At 43.7% G+C, this 17,245-nt stretch overlaps 1 protein-coding gene across 4 annotated transcripts in view; it reads left to right on the forward strand.

Annotated features, from left to right (window-relative positions):
- The window catches only part of ZFAT (zinc finger and AT-hook domain containing), a 109,010-nt gene extending 92,117 nt beyond the window's left edge, over nucleotides 1-16,893 (forward strand). For 3 of the 4 annotated variants that reach the window (XM_084848746.1, XM_084848743.1, XM_084848745.1), the window contains exon 16: nucleotides 13,061-16,893. In XM_084848746.1, coding sequence (XP_084704872.1) covers nucleotides 13,061-13,306 — 246 coding nt within the window. In that variant the 3' untranslated portion in view covers nucleotides 13,307-16,893. The remainder of the gene's footprint in view (nucleotides 1-13,060) is intronic. The other variant, XM_084848744.1, reaches the window with a different exon arrangement.
- The last annotated feature ends 352 nt before the right edge of the window (nucleotides 16,894-17,245 follow it).

Below are 17,245 nucleotides of genomic sequence, written 5' to 3' on the forward strand. Positions count from 1 at the left end.
ACAATATCTCTTCAGCTGCGCAGCTCAGAAATCGGCCAATCTTGCAACACCACTTTTAACTACATTTGTTTCTGGAGCCCACGGTAGGAATTCACATAATTCTGAATTATATGTCTAAATCTGAGCAGAATCAAGTTGGTTACTGGTATATAGAAAAGTTTGGAGTTTGGTATATAGAGAGGTTTGATCTGGAGTTAGCGTTAAGCAGTGAGATGGCCAAGAATGTTGACAGCACCAAATTATTTAGGATGGTTAAAACAAAAAGGGATTGTGAGAAGCCCAAAAGGATCTCTTCAAACTCGAGAATGGGCATTAAAGTGGCAAATGCAGTTCAATGCAAGCAAGTGTAAAGTGATACATGTTGAGGGGAAAAATCCAGCTTCATGTATCTGCTGGTGGGATCTGAGCTGGTGGTGAGTGACCAAGTGTATGCCCTGGCCGTGGGCTGCTAAGGTTTGGAGGTGCTGCGGAAGTGATAAGCCAGATCCAGGTTTGCTTACAAGGAGACTTTATTGAGTACTTACAGCGTGCACAGGCGTAGCCAATGGTTGGATTTTCTGAACAGCTCCTCTGAACCCAGAGCCAAGGGGTAAAATGGGTCTTATACAGTATATGTTAGCAGTGAGGCAGCATGACAGCAGCAAGCGTTAATTAGCGTTCATCTGCAACTTTCCCAGCACAGACTAACAGTGCTGGTTCAGAAGGAAAACAATCAGGACTTTCCCAGCACAGACACCTGTAGCTTTGCATAAACAGAGCCTCACTTCTCAGGCGCATCCTAGGCTCTGATAAGATTCAGAGCTCATTAGCATGGAATGTGATGAGGCGGCGATATCAACCTTTGACTCATCTTACCAGCCAGGTGGCCGACTAGCAAGAGAATTGCAGCCCATGAACCAAAGCCAAGAGCATTATGGATCTCTAGGCCCCTTTAAAACTACTGGTCACTTGGTTACGGGCCTGGGGCCATTACACCAGGAAAGAGATCTTGGTGTGTAGCTGCTGTGAAAAAGACACACTGCATGATGGGTATAATTAGAAAAGTAATCAAAAATAAACCTGCCAATGTCATAATGCTCTGACACGGATCTGTGGAATCATACTTGGAATACTGTTTATGTTTCTGGTCACTGCACCTAAGAAAGGATATTGTAGAGCTGGAAAAAGGGCAGAAAAGAGCAAATAAAGTGATCAAGAGACTAAAACAAGTTACAACATCTGGGACTGTTTAGCTTAGAAAAAAGGCAAGTAAAGGGAGATATGATAGAGTTGTATAAAATTATGTATGGTGTGAAGAAGGTGTGTAGGGAGACGTTTTTCTCCCCCTCTCATAATACTTGAACCCAGGGTCATCCCATGAAGCTGAATGGTGGGAGATTCAGGACAGATACAGTGAAGTACTTAATTCACACGGTGCATAGTTAAACTATGGAATTTGGTACCACAAGGTATAGTGATGGCCAGGATCAGGCTATCAATGGCCACTAGTCAGGATGGCTATATGTTACCTTCAGTATCAGAGGCAGCATGCTCCTGTCACTGGGGAACATGAGCAGGATGGTGTTATTGCATTCATGTCCTGCTTGTGGGCTTCCCATCTGGTTGGCCACTGTGTGAACAGAATGCTGGAGTAAATAGGCTTTTGATCTGATCCAGCATGATTCTTCTTATTTTATTTATGATTTGATTTGATTAATATCCTACCTTTCCACCAAAAACTGGCATTCAAGGCAGCATTATGTTTGGAAGGGAGGTATATGATGTCAAAATACCTGTTATGCTGTTACATGGGTAACTGAAAGCCAATGCAAACAATTAGTAGGCACAACACAGAGATTTTTTCTGGGACTGTGCCAGATTCCAGCTCAGTGTGGGGGTGAGGGGATGGAAGTGTTGCTTGTCTTGAGAGTTCCTTCCAAATCCTTACCTGTTAGAAAGAAAGCTTTGGGCTTGGAACTCTCTCCCACATCTTGGCATTCTACGTGCAGGAGCAGTTTAATGCAAGAGCACTGGCACACTAGCAGTTCTCCACATCAGCATGCTGTAGTAGTTATAGTCAGATGAAACCCTGTGCGATATGCCAAGTGGCTCTTCATTGAGAGTAATTGATCTGGTTCGCACGATCACTGCAGCCCACCGTGGCTTTTTAAACCAGGATGGGTTGTGACGTGCGCTGGCCACCATATTGAATATTCAAGCCATGGCAGGTGGGAGCCATGGTTTGTTGTATCATGCAAACCCAGACGTGGGTTATGTGAGGGTTAAACAACCCTCGGATAACCCTGGAACAATTAACACACAGTGGCTTGTCGTGACGTGCCAACAGGCCCAGTGTATCTCTTCCAAAGATAGGTTGTCATGTTGTGGTAAAAATTGCTGTTTACGAGGCAGTACAGCTGAGACAATTGACCTGCCTTGCACACACCCCTCCCCCAATTTCTGAGTATCAACCTGTAATGAGGTAGCCATCTGTAAGCTACTGGAGGCAATGAGGTTGCAAAGATGATGCTGAGGACATATTTGATCTGTAGAGTTTAGCTAGACTGAGAGAAAACAGGCCTTTCAGATGTTAGTTAAAAGGTTTTTGTTTTCTTTTTCTTTTCTTGTTTGTTGCTGCAATGAAACAAGAGGGGTTTCATTACTCATAAAGAAAAGAGCCTGGTGATTGTGGCTTGCACATAAAAACGCATTTCAATAAATTGTTTGTTTGCGGATGCCCACAAACATAAGGCATTCCACATATAAGCATAAGGCATATAAATTTTTGGTTTTTTCTACTATGTAGACGCACTGTAAGAAAGATTCTTGAGTTAATTGCCAAATTACTTCCTTGGTAGCTTCTACTTTAAATCTTGTTTTGGTGACATTATGCTAATCCTCATAGGGCTTTTTGTGTTTAAAAAAGGAAAGGGCTGTGGATTGAAGCATGCAATAAAGCAAATGTACTTATATATGCACAAGATCAAGAGTGGAAAAAAATTTCAATTTGTTAGGAGCCATATCAAACATTAAGAGGCTAGCACAGGGTAAAGCTCTGAGAACGCTGAAGGGCCTGATGCACAATTCTGTTGCATCACACAGAAATGTGCAGTGCTCTGCTGTTGCTCCCATCCCAGTTTCAGCAAAGCCAGGCCTGCTTTCGGTCCAGAGACCAAACAAGCCAAGCTGCAGCCAGGAAGGTCAGCTAGAAAGGGCTGTTACAGCCTCCAGCAAGGAGTCACAAGCCTGTAGTGTCCTGTTTTCTGGTTGGAAGGCGTTGTGATTGCCCTGATCAGTACAGCCTTCCAATCCCAGCAAGGCCAGGTTTGTTCACCTGTCTGTGCTGGTGTTGGGGAGGGAGAGCTTTTCTTAATTGCATTCTATCTTAGCCTGATCTTGCCATTGCCACCATCCATTTCATTCCATTCTCATTTATTGTATTTCTATACCACCCCATAGCCGAAGCTCTCTGGGCAGTTCACAAAAATTAAAAACCATTAAAAATACAGTATACAAAGTGCAAAACCATTTACATAAAACACAGAAACAGACAGCAGACAGAGATGACATATATTTAAAAATGATTTTTAAACTATCAACCAAAGACAACCCAGGACCTGATTAAAACTCATTATATGCTGCCAAATGCCTGAGAGAAGAGAGCAGTTTTAACCTGGCGCTGAAATGATAACAGCGTTGGCGCCGGGTGGGCCTCATCTGGGAGATCATTTCTTAATTGGGGAGCCACCACCAAGAAGGCCCTCTCCCTTGTTGCCACCCTCTCAGCCTCCCTCAGCTCGGAGGAGGGCCTTAGATGCTGAATGTAGTGTACAGGTCGGTTCATGCCAAGAGAGGTGCTCCATCAAGGATTGTGGTCCTGAGCCATGTAAGGCTTTATAGGTCAAAACCAACATCTTTCATTGGGCTCAGAAATGTAGAGGCAGCCAGTGCAAGCAGGCCAGAATCGGTGTTATATGTTCGGACCTTCTTGTCCCTGTTACCAATCTGGCTGCCATATTTTGCACAAGCTGCAGCTTCTGAACCATCTTCAAAGGCAGCCCCATGTAGAGTGCACTGGAGTAATCTAACTTCTATATGGCTTGTGGTGGCTGGTGCCCCAGTTCCAACTGCCACCACAGGCAGCAAGGGGCTTTCCTCAAGGCTTTTGTTCAAGGAAAGCAGGAGGCTGGCCTACCTCGCCGTTCAACCAAGTAACCGTGATACATGGATTCAGGCAGGCCAAAAGCATTTCCAAAACTTGCCTCACAGCTTCTGCCCATTCCCATTTCTCAGCTCTTCCTTCTATTCTCCTTTCCATGTTTCTTGGTTCCCCAGGGTGTCTCTGCTCAGCAGAATTGATGAGTCAGGGAATTGGGCTGGCAGCCTGAGAGAACCAAACTAGCTGAGAAGGACGTGAACGATTCCTTGACTAGCCTTGCAGAAACTCAATTAAGTTGAGCTAAATAAATGCCCAGACTATTCTTTCTTGCTTGAGTGTCTGCTTCCCAAAAAAATGTTGTTGAAACATGAGTAGGTGCATTTAGTCTGGAGTTCTAATGGACTAGGTAAGAAAAAGCAAAGAAATGGCATCCAGTTTCACCAGCGCAGATTTTAAAATGACATGTTTAAACTGGAATACAATACTTTAGAAAGCACAAAACAAATGAAACGAGGAACACAGGAAACTGCCTTATACAGATTCAGACCATTGGCCCTTCTAGCCCAGTATTGTCAACGCTGACTGGTGGCATCAGCTCTCCAGGGTTTCAGACAGGATTCCTTCCTAGCCCTACTTGGAGATGCTGGGCATCGAACCTGGGACCTTCTCCATGCAAAGCATGTGTTCTATCACACTGAGCTGTAGTTTGTTTGGGTGTCATATTGTGAAATAAGCAGGAGCTACGCTAGATCTTGACCTCTTTGCAGATTTTTAAAAATAGATATACCATAGAGCTGCAGAATGTACACACAGGGACACCTAAAATGATCCTGAGAATGGACTGTCTTCCTTATTAATAAAAACTTCGCCTAGGAGGGGAAAGACTAAGTGATGTGATATTTATAAAACATTGCATAATCTCTCAACAGTGTAAAAATTGTTTGCCCTTTCTCAAAAAAGAAAACCTCAGGGCCACTTCACATACAATATTTTTATGCATAGGTGTAGAAAAAATGGACATTTTCTTACTGTGAATTTCTGTTCTCTGAGCCTCCTGGAGGCCATACACTCACCTTGGAATGGCACCTTCTTTTAGAACTATTAAGAAGGGTCCACATCTTTGGTTATATCCAGACCAGACTGGAAAGCTCAAGGACCCCTTCTACCATTTTGCTGTGAACAAATCCCAACTAGGCCAACTGGCTGTCAAAGTATCAACCCAGCTGTTATAATGTCAACATTCTGAAAATATTACATGGGAAAGAAGGCCTTGGGTAAAGGAACAACATCCCTGGAACCCTAACCACCTCTGCCATGTGTACAAGGAAGGCAGAAGCCTTATGACTGGAAGAAGAGGCAGGTAGAATGCCCTCCGGGAGACTCAGAAAACAAAAATTCAGTGTAAGAAGATTTCCATTTTTTCTTCGGGCTTCCAGAGGGCATCCATTTACCTTGAAATTGACAGGAGCAGTAATGAGGAGAATGGTTTCCAGTTATGGTTGGCATCTATTTAATCAGAAACTTGTAGAGGAACATACCTGCCAGCGGTCGCATCTGTAGAGAAAGAAACATGTATTTTGTAGTGCTTAGTGAATGCGTGTATTGAGGGCCATGTGGCTGCTTTACAAATGCCCTTGATAGGGAAATTACCCTCAGGAGGCTGTTAAAGCTGCTGCCCCTCTCGGGAAATGGGCCATGATCTCTTCGGGTAGCTATTTCCCCAGGCTCTCGTAAGCTAGAATGATGATCCCAGATCTGGAGCAACTCTGGAAGGGGCTGTGTGCAGCTGAAGGAAAAGGCCTCTAAACTCCTGCACCACCAGTTCTTTCAGTTCTGCAAAAGGGAGGGGATTCCTTCTCCAGCTGGTTCAAACAATACATGGTTAAGCCCAAGAGCCTTGGGCTGGGTATGCTCCCCCTCTCCACTGTCAGCGGCTCCTTGGAGGCCTCTCTCAGTCTAATCCAGTAGCCAAGTCCAGACACAGACAAAGGGATTCTTTTCAAAGCTTTATTCCTCTTTTACAACTTAACAGTTCTACCGTTAGCAACTAGATATGAGCAGCAGAGTACCTATGCCCTAAGTTGGAACAGTTGGTCCCCGTTTGAAAGGGAATCACTGGCAGACCCTGAACTTATGGGCTAGGGAGAGTCCCTCCGCTTTTCCCTTGGATCCTCTGGGCACAACCGTTGTTTGCGCACCAACCGGGCACTACGCCTCCTTTCCGCGCCCTCCATTTGGCGCCGCTCCCTGCGTCGGCGTCACGCATCCAGCAAGTCTGCTTCCCGCGCTCTGTCACTCCCGGGACTGCTGTCTATGCTAGGAATGCCGGTGGGAGAAATCTCTGTCAGCTGTTGGCCCTGGGAAGGATGAGCGCGCTCCTTTCCCAGGAGCGGCTCCTCTTCCTCAGAATCAGAACTACTCTGGGATTCTATGGGCTCAGTGTCCACCCTGACATCCACTTCATGGTGCCCGGCTGGGTTTAACACCCACAGTACGCTCCAAGAGGTCACTGAACCAGAGCTTGCTCCTTCCATATCGCACTGCTCCATTGTGGAATCAACAGCACTGAGGAGAGCGGCAGTGCCAGAAGGTCTCCACATGACCCTGGGGCATGTTCTGTCCCCTCCTTATCCTGTTAATGAGGAGAGACAATTGGGACAGCACTGGTGGCTTCTCCCCACCTTTCTTCTTAGCCACCAAAGGAAAATCAGGGTGCTCACCACAGAACAGAAACCAGCACTCCTACGCAACTGTTACTGTGTGGGGACTGAGCCACAAAGGAGAATGACAATCCAGCAGAAAAAATGCCACCCAACCCCTGTCAGTTTTCCATGCTTTTTTAGCTACTTTGCTCAGGTCCTGATCCTAAACATGGAAGTTCTCATTACTTGTGATGGCTGGCAGAGTTTCAGGCAGGACAAAGGGCCCTTTCCCTGTATAAAAACAGCAGGGGAATCTGGATCCAAATCCAGGTTGCAGCCAGTGTATCTGGAGTTGACATGCCAGCTTCTTTTTGCTCTTCAATCTGGATGACATGGAGGACCTTTTACCCACCTGTCTTATTTAGAGTTCGTGTTCAACCTTCCACAACTCCATAGATAGCCTTTGTTAGTTTATACACACGCACACGCATGCACGTGCGCACACACACGCGCACACACTATTGAATGCAAGAGAAAATTGAATCTGTTCAACTGCAGCAGTTGATATGGAGGAAAAGAAAGAAAAGAAATGCCCTGTGCTAATTTCACCTTGGGGAATGTAATGCCTTGAGAAATGGGTACCATGTCAATTGGTAATCATTTTGGATTCTTCATTGTTCACTATGAAATTATTTTAAAGCTTGTGTTTTTGTATCTGACTTTTCCCTTGGAACAATATTCTGCTGCTCTCGTAGCCCTGTGACCTTCAGCTAGTCTAATGGATAGCAAGAAAGAAAAATATTCAAGGTCCCTGCAATATATCAGTGTCGTCTGTCTCTGTATCTCCACCCTTGTCCTCTAATTGCCTCACCAAGTCCTTGCTTAGCAGCAACAGAGCTCAAGGAAGTAGGGCAGGAGAGGGGGGCAGGTTTCACTCCCTGCCCGGCACATTCCTTTTGTGTAAAGGGCAGGTGGGGAACATGTGGCCCTCAAGAGGTTGTTGGACTACAACTCCCATCCTCCCTCACCATTGGTTATGCTGGCTAGGGCTAATGGGAGTTGTAGGCCCAAACATCTGAAGGGCCACACATTCCCCTGCACTGATGTAAAGAATACCCCCGCAAACACTTCCACATTTTATATGAATGGGACAGGCATTTGGATGGCTGCCCCATCACATCTGTTTTGGCCCTGAGTCATAAACATTTGGAATAGGTAGATCTCCTGGGGCTTCTTGTTTTGCAACTTCTTGAAATAATCCCTGATTTTCCTTTATTTTGAAATTCTGAATGTGCCCCGGACTCGACCTTGGGGGAGCTGGGGGTGGCGACGGCTGACAGGAAGCTCTGGCGTGGGCTGGTCCATGAAGTCACGAAGAGTCGGAAGCAACTGAACAAATAAACAACAACAAACCTAACAGAATACTCATTTTCATACTGTCCTTGTCCTACTTAACAATGTTTTCTTGTTTTTTTACATCTATGAACTATAAATTATTTGTAGCCTTCTCCATCCTTTCAGGTGCGCTGTGATCCTGTTCCTTTTTGAAAAGGCAGTCTACTTGTGTGATCTGTTTACTTGCAAAAGAAACACTTGCTCTTATGTTCCTGGTGTGAGTTTGCTATCGATGAACAAGATTTTCATTGCACATGGTGCAGTGGAGGGGACAAAGGTCTAAAGTCATGTTCAGCCATGATGCTCTTTGGGCATATAGTTTACAGTTAGAATTTTAGTATATATTGCAACGATTCCTAACCCTTTTGGTGTAAGGTGGTTAAAAAATAACAGTTGCCCGCTCTTACTTTATAAAGAAGTATGCGTGCCTAGGATTCTACAGAGAGCAAAGAGGTTGTGGCTGGTAGCCTTGAAAAGAAGGCAGATGCCACCAGTAAAGAGCAATAGAAGGGCACCTCCACTTGGCTTAGTAGCAGCTGTCATCCCTCTGACTCTTTTTGGGGGGAAGGATATAAAAGTAACATTTTGGAAAGATGGCACCCAGTGGATCAATCCAATAGGAACCAAGTAGAACATATGTAAATATTGAGCTGATTTGAAGTGTGCCTACCCTGAGAAACACAGCAATTTGTCATGCTAAGAGGATTATAGATAGATGTCCACCAGAGAGAGAGGGAACAAGGAGCACTATAAGTAACAGCAGTTAATCATTTTTCCTTGAATGACAAAGCCAATAAAAACATACGGATAAAGGCAGGTAGGAGGGCTGTTAACTTTCTTTATTGGCCATTTTCGTTTCAAGAGAATATAAAATTGAATAAGCATTCAGTTTGACGCCCTTGCACCAAATGAGATTCTGGCTTCATTTTGCTTCTGTGTCAACGGCGTGTGTATTTATCTTCGTCGCCTTGTTATTTATTTGCGCATCTCAGCTGCGTTTAAAATTATGTATGGCTTTCAACTAAAACAAGCCAATTTCAACTCCCGTTCTGGCAACATTATACTTGCTTTCAGGTCAGAACAAATATAATGTCACTTTCTCCTGGGTGGTGAGCTTCGTCACCTTAGGGATTGTGTGTGCACTGCAAAGTGTCGTTTGCAGGATGAACAGCAAATCTGATTTGTGAAGCCATGTATAAAACTAAACAACATCCCCTCCCCAACCACGTGCATAAAGGTGTCGAAATTCTACCACCAGTAACAGATTGGGTTGTACCCAAATTCAGAGAGAGAGAGAGAGAGAGAGAGAGAGAGAGGTTTGTGCACTCATTTCAGTGGCCCGTGTGTTACTATTTGACTACCTGTATGGACCCAGTAGTATAAATTATGATATATGTGTAACCTGTAACATTTTAAATGTTTACCTTGGATAGCCCTGTGTGGATGTCACAAAGATGTGGCAAAACTGGTTTTTTGGATTTGTGTTCACCTCATGGTGTTGCAAATACATTACAGTGTTGCAGAACCCAGAGTCAGAGAGACCACGGAGTGAAGGAAAAAGAGATTCTTTATTTAACGCGCGGGCTTAAGGCTGGAATCATTTCCAAAGAGCCAGAAGCTCCGAAATACATTAGCACATTGGTTTTATAGACATTGTGACACATATGAAACGGCTCCTCCTCCCCCTCCCGCTTGGGGTTGCAGTCCTTAACATTTCTTCTCCTAGCACTATTGTTTATAATACAAGAACTGGGTTATAGGGTAGCCATGATAAGGAGAGAACAGAAGAGAACAGCAGAGAACAAGATATACAATTGTATGACCTTTGACAAGATAAGGAATTCCTGTGTCTCGTCAGCTTACAACAATGTATTCAAGGGAGAAAGAGCTCAGCAAGAACATGAAGCATGAGTCTGCATGAGGCTACTTAGTCTGACCCCCGATATGGCTGCTACAACAGTAAACATACTGTACCTTTTCAGTAACTGAATACCTAAATACTCTCATTACTGTCTGACCAAAGGCTGTGTTGTAGTCTTGGCAGGTCAGCTGCATGGCCTGCAAAGCAGATTTGTGGTGTGGGTGGTGGGAGACCGCTGGGAGAAAAGGAAATCTGTTCCACCAGCGGTTCCCTTCCGCTGGCAACGCAATGCTATTTGATACAACCCAGTGTGCCCCTTTAATAGATGGCCTTGTGTGGAGTAGAGAAGAGGAGCGGGTGGTGGTGAGAAGAGCACATAAAACAGGTGCTTTACCATGGTTGGCAGTCAGCTCCTAGACACAATTGAAAGTGCTGGTAATCTAAAGCCTCAGGTGGCCCACGTTTCACATGTCTTAGCAAGCAGAAAACATCCCTTTCCATTGAGCCCCACTCACCTGCCCGCTTACAAACCTCTCTAGGAGAGGTCCTAGTCCAGGTTCCATATGATTGCATTGATGTCACCTCTGAGGCAGGGGCTTCTCAGTTAGGAAACATAGGAAGCTGCCTTATACTGAGTGAGACTATTCGTCCATCTAGTCCAGCACTGTCAACACTGACTGGTAGCGGCTCTCCAGGGTTTCAGGCAGGAGTTTTTCCTGCCCTACCTGGAGATGCCAAGGATAGAACCTGGGATCTCCTGCATGCAAAGCAGGTGCTCTACTACTGAGCTGCGGCCCCTCCCAGAGGTTCCAAAACTCTGGAATTCTGTCCCAAAGGGCAACTGCTTAAAACCTACTCCAGGGTCGGCCAGTTGTTTTTTTTAAAAAAATGCATATTTTTCTATGACAACATTTGCGCAAAATTAGAAAAAAACTGTCTGCAAGTGCATGAAATCTGCTCAACAGAGGAAAAACTGGTCTGCTGTGGAATTCATGGGTCAAATTCATGAAAATCTGAACTTATTTGGTTCTGTTGCGAATTTCTGCAATATCCCTGCTATTGCCTTAATGCCCTGCTTGCTGCGAAGGCATCTGTATGGCTACCTGGGGAAGTAGGATGCTGGGTGAGATGGACCTTCTGTCTGATTCAGCAGGACTCTTCTTATGTTCTTAATGAAATAAATAAATGTAGCTGGGAGGGAGTGATTAACTTAACTCTGTCACAAAGCTAACATGTTACTAAGTTGCTTTACCTGTCCTTTCTACTCATGTGGGTATTTATCTGGGCTGCCACATGTCTTTTTGCTTTTGACCCTGTGACCCAGCTTGCTGCCAGCTCTGCTTTTCACATTGATCTTAGAAACAGGGAATCCAAAGCGAGTTGATGTAGCATGCAGGGTATTGGTCTTAGATGGAATGCCTTTGCCTGTACACCTTATCAGAAACTGTCTGTCACAGTGGCATGTTGTGTTAGATCTTTCTAGAGCTCCAATGTCCTATGTTTTCCCAGCTCCTTCAGATTGAATTAAACAGAAACCAAGCCTGAATAAAAGCTATTCATACTCCTAGCAGAAGAAGAAGCCAACCTAAATCAATTAAACGGCATAGCTAGCTTGGCATATACTGATTAATGTACACATAAAATGGCCTTCTGTTGAGCACAGCTGTGTCATATAACAAACCTTTTGGCACAAAACAATTGCATTTTTCTTTTCTCCAGAAAAATGGCTATTACCCCCCTTCCTTTTTGTTTTTCCTCTCCCCCATGTTCATGCTTCATTGCTATTACTATTTGAGAAAGCATACTTTCTTCAAATGAAGGGAGCCTTAGGCTGTTCTTTGATATTTCCATTACTGGCCTGATAGGTGCTAAGATGATATAGTTTATAGGTGCTCAACAAGTTGTATTATAGGGGGAGTTGATTTTTCCCCCTTTCTGTTTTAAGATACCATGTTTGGGGAGCTGCAGATATGTGAATAAAAATCCACAGTAAAGTGGGTTGAAACATTGTAAGTTACTAGTTTTTAACAAAAGCAGTCCATAAAATTGTCTATGTTGATACAAGGGAAACAATTTCATATTTCTACCAGTGTGCTTTAGATTAAGAGTAGCCTTGCAATTTGGTCCTCCACTGGGGCAAGTAGTGATTGCCCCTGGAGACCATACGAATACCAAACTGTAGCTGTCCCATGGGTGGTGGCGGAGAGAGAGAGAGAGAAATAGTGTCAGTAGGACGTGCAGTGGTGCCTGTCCTCTCGATAACTTACTTGTTTACATGCCCTGTTCTCTGCTGTTCATCCAAATTTGTTTACAAAAAAGATAACTACTTGCAAGGCTGATAGGGTAGGAGTCAGTACACACCATTCGAAATGTGTGTTTGCTGGTGCAGAAGGTGTCAGCAATTGGGGTATGGTTAAACCAACGGTTAAATTTGAAATGAATGTAACATCTTTCTGGAGTTGTACTATTTTCTCCATAGGATGGTGTTGTGAATACAGTGTTGGGATTTAGACTGGCGTGACCTTGGTTCAATCCTCTACTCAGCTGTGAACCTCACTGGGTGATCTTGAGCCAGGAACACACACACACACAAACACCCTCACCTGGTTGTTGTAAGGATAAAATGGCATGGGGGAAGGATTCTACATGTATTAGGTATGTCATGGTTCATTTTTAGCACAGGCTATACACCTTGGCACCCACCAAGCCAGTGCAGCCAAACAGTCATGTATGGTGGCCATCCAGATGATCAGTAAAGATCCTGGTTTTGCTGTGGGGTCTCGGGCAGACTCCATTACATGGCTAGATAGCAGCATTTGGCATAGTGGGTCATCAGTTGTGCAGGCAGGTCTGTTTTGTCATTTCACTGAAGCGTATGCTGCAGTGTCCCAAAGTAATTTATGAAATACGTGGCTTAGTCATTTGTCTTTAAGCTTTCTCACTCTTAATATTAGCTATAATGCAATCCTGCCACCCAGAGTTCATACTGTTGATCCCTTTGTAACTTTCACAATTTCCGTACAGGTGACAGAAGAGGAGCAGTCGGCCAACCACACCGTGATGATTCAGGAAACGTTGCAGCAGGCTTCCGTCGAACTGGCTGAACAGCATCATTTGGTCGTCTCCTCGGATGATGTGGAAGGGATTGGGACGGTGACGGTCTACACCCAGGGGGGAGAGGCCTCTGAACTGATTGTTTATGTGCAAGAAGCCATGCAGCCAGTGGAAGAACAGGTGCAAGAGCAAGAGCAATCCACACTGAAAATCTAGATAGGACTCCCACGGGAGGTAAGCCTTCTGGTCTTACCAAATCAAAACAAACGTTATGTTCTCGTTTATGTTTAATGCAGCCTTCTGAACAGAGCCTCATACTGCTGCTAGTCTGTTGTATGTTTAGACTTTGGCAGATGTGTGGGTGGTTGTTGATTGAGCTGGTGGCTTTTTGCCAGTAGATGTTTTGGTACATACTGAGCCATGCACAGCTTCCTTTTAAAAAGCACTCCTGTTTTTATACTTAAAAAAAATCTCTTCTAATAAGGAACTCCCGAAGTCGCACCCTACATATCTACAGAGAGATGGATGGGCATGACTACTTCCTTCAGGAGTAAAAAACAACAACAACCTGGTGTTATCCCCATGACAAGAGGCAAACCTGAAAAACAAGAGAAGTGACCGGTTGTGACTTCGGACAGCACTTAATGAAGGCTGTGTGTTTTTCTTTTATGCACTTTAAGAAGACTGTAGACTGAAAAGGACACTTTAAATGACTGCCTGGAAGGCTCAAATGTAAGGCTCACAAAGGATGTTTGGGCGAAGCAAGAAACCATGTGGTGAAGCTGCTCACAAGAACATGGTCCATTTGGAACCTGCTTCAAGCTGTCTGCCCAACAGTCCGAAAAGGCAGTTGTGTGAATCAGACTTTAGCCTAGCCAGGGTCAGCTGTTCTTTAATGCTTGTTCCTGCATGGTTTTAAAAAACAAAACATCGTGTTCAGCATTTTAACCTTCCAAAGGAGAGTTTTGCTTTATTTGTCACTGTGAATTTTCAATGACCCAAGATTTTTGACAAGAAAATGTGTCCTATTTTAGATCATGTATTGTTTAATCTCAAGCCTACGACTCTGTATTGGTAAGTGCCTCCCAAACATGCCAAATTCATTTGGATGGGATCTAATGTGATATGCAAGTGAAAAGCTCCTGCCACTGTGCATCTTTCAGATGTATAGTCCCTGCTAAAGTGCAAAGTGTTTTATCGTTACGACATTTTTTGGACACATATATTGGAGATATACAGTGGATTTTTTCCCTTTCTGTCTTTGAAGCATTATTTCATTGCCTCCCCTTTTTCTCTTTGCAAACAATAGCAATAACTTCAGAAATATATTTAAAAAATTGTAGAGCTTGGGCACAGTGTTCTAGATCAACACACACACTTTGGTCTCTCATGGCATACAATGGATGCCATTTTGAGGCACTGAGAAGTAGTACAAAGCCAAAAAAACTGTAGATAAACTGGTTTTGTGGGGTCCTGTTTTTCCCAACCTGGCAAATTTTGAGCAGTTTTTCCACTAGAGGCACAGCTCTGCAGCCTGGGCCTGCATCAGTCACTATTCTGACTTGACTAGACCTAGCCATCTGCAGAATGCCTTATCCGTTTCTATTTCACCTTAAATAATGAGAGAGAGATCTGATATGAAGTTTTGCACCAAAAATGCAAATATAAGAATCTTGCTGTCAGTAGTTTTATAGGGCTGGCCCCTACAAAGGGTTCAGCACTCTGTGCTTGATGAAGGAAAAGCAGTGTATTGTTGGGCAAGTCCTTATTCACATGGGTTTTGGGGTATTGATGTAATTTAACCCTATTCTGGTATGTGTTCCGATTGTACCTCAGTTTGCTTTTGGGGCTCAATTTGCTTTTGGGGTGGGAGAGCAATATGATGAATTGTGATTTGGACCACATTTCAGTGCGTTCACCTGAAAGGTTTTCCCCTCAGAACCCACTGAACAATCACAACTCAATAAGTATGTCACAGTTGAAAGGTGAGAATGACTGTATCCCAAGGGACAGGGAAGAAATGGGAATTGCCTGACTCCCGGGGCAGCTTTAGCCAGTCCCTGGGCCTTTCCTTTGGTGAATTGTGTGCATTGTCATTCTCACATTATGTAGGCACATATTTGTGGATATGAAAGTGACGGTGTGTCTTTACATCATTTGGTTTCCCAAGTGGTCAATTGGACTCCTTTGAAATCTCAAACCCCTGTTTCTTCAGTAAACTTATCAGAACCAACGAACAAATCAAAACAAAACAACAAACAAAATAGAATTTTAAAATTCCCACCACTGTTTTGTGGGATCAAGTTTATGTATACCCAGTGCAGTGCTCTATACCATGTGGGTGTACACATCCAGTCCCTGCTGCAACTGCACCCACTGGTTTGGACTTAGATTTTCACTGGATAACTGCACTGATGGAAGTGGACTTCTTCACCCCCCTCCTTCCCACAGCAGCCCCTCCAGCCCCCTGAAAATGCTACACAGAGAGGCAGGAGATCCTGCTGAATGGGATGTGGGGGTGGAGGGGGGATTCCCCAAATTTGGGCAGCAGTACCTTCCGCTAGTGGAGCCTCTCCTTTCACGAAGGGCAGTTCCTGGTGCTCTCTGCTCATCCTTGCTGTAGGTGATGTTATCCCATCATGGTGGATATATACCACAGTGCCAGGCTCTGGAAGAAGAGAAAAAAATGACATTGGACAAGGTATACCTGTCCATGAAAGAGAGGCAGCCAAAATGACTTGTAATGCTGTAACATGGAAGGGAAAAGAGGAGTTGCTCTTTATTTCCTAGCATGTAACAAATACAAAACAGAAGAAAATGATATTGCAGGCTTATAAATGCCTAGTAATAAGTAGATGTGTAGCTAGTCCTGGAAACTAAAAGAATTTCTCCTGTGCCTGTGATCAGGGACTTGTCTAACAATCAGGCCACACTTTACATTTTGAACTTGTGTGCACACAAAAAGTATTCAGCATTTAAGTGGCAATATGATTTGTGAATTACATGCAGTTCTTTAAACAACTGTGTTTCCCCACAATAAACACAGAAGAGCCAACCAGGAAAGGATTGGAGAATGTTTATTTTGTGTATATATTTTTACTATAGAAATTTTGGACTGTTTTGTAGACAAGTTCTAAATGTAATGTTTGAATTGGCACTAAGTGTTTGCAGAATAAAAATACAGTCTTCATTTGACTTGAATCAGTAGATGGTTGAATATTCTAATGGATTCTGGATTGGGAACACATACTACAGAATATGTGAATTGATTGTGCTGCTTCCTGGTGTACCTCTGATTTAAAAATATATAATAAATTGTGATTTTAAACACTTTTAGGTTAAAATGGAGTATAATTTTTATAGCTTTCTAAAAGATCCTGCTAAATGTCATCTATCAGTGCAAAATCGACTCTGAATCCTAAGGACACATTCTTGTTAGTATGTACAAAAATGTTTGTAAATGTAAGGATCTCATGGCTGAAATGACTACATAAGGGAATAGGAAGTGAATTGGGAGATTTGTCATCATTAACACCTGTTGCCACAATCCAACACAGAGTCGACCATGATTTCAGTTGGCTGAAGCATATGTAACAGATTGCGGCCCACGTGTATGTAGCTACGACTTCATTATGTACATCTCAGTTTGGAAAAGACAGGGGCTTTTCTGTATCTGAGCTATAAAAATATTAATAATGCAAATATGTATCAACTTAAGGTCATTGGGTATACAGTTTGATAACTCCAACAAATGTCCCCCCCCCTTAAAAATACACCCAGCTCAATAAATCCTTTTTCAAGTCATAGTTGCCTGAAAGATGGTTCTTTGCAATAATGCAGACCTGCTCTTGAAAACCTTTACATTAAAATAATCTCTCCCTTTAGGAACCAACTGGTGACTCCAGTTTTGGAGGGGCAGTGATTCCATTCTGGGTCTTAGTTAGAGCCAGGCAGACCGCCTAAGGTGCTATCCAAGGTGCTGAACCCACCTTGGGGATAAGTTTCAGCGCCTTGGACAGTTCCTTTAGAGCTCTGGCTGGTTCTAACTAAACCCAGAACGTAATTGTTGTCCCTCTGGAACTGGAGTCACCAGCCTCCACCGGAACCAATCCACTTGAGCTTAATAGGATTTTCATTTTTGAGGAGTCAAGAATG

The sequence above is a fragment of the Heloderma suspectum genome, chromosome 4, assembly GCF_057233095.1.
Source record: "Heloderma suspectum isolate Gila_16-S chromosome 4, 16-S_ref, whole genome shotgun sequence".
Lineage (NCBI taxonomy): Eukaryota > Metazoa > Chordata > Lepidosauria > Squamata > Helodermatidae > Heloderma > Heloderma suspectum.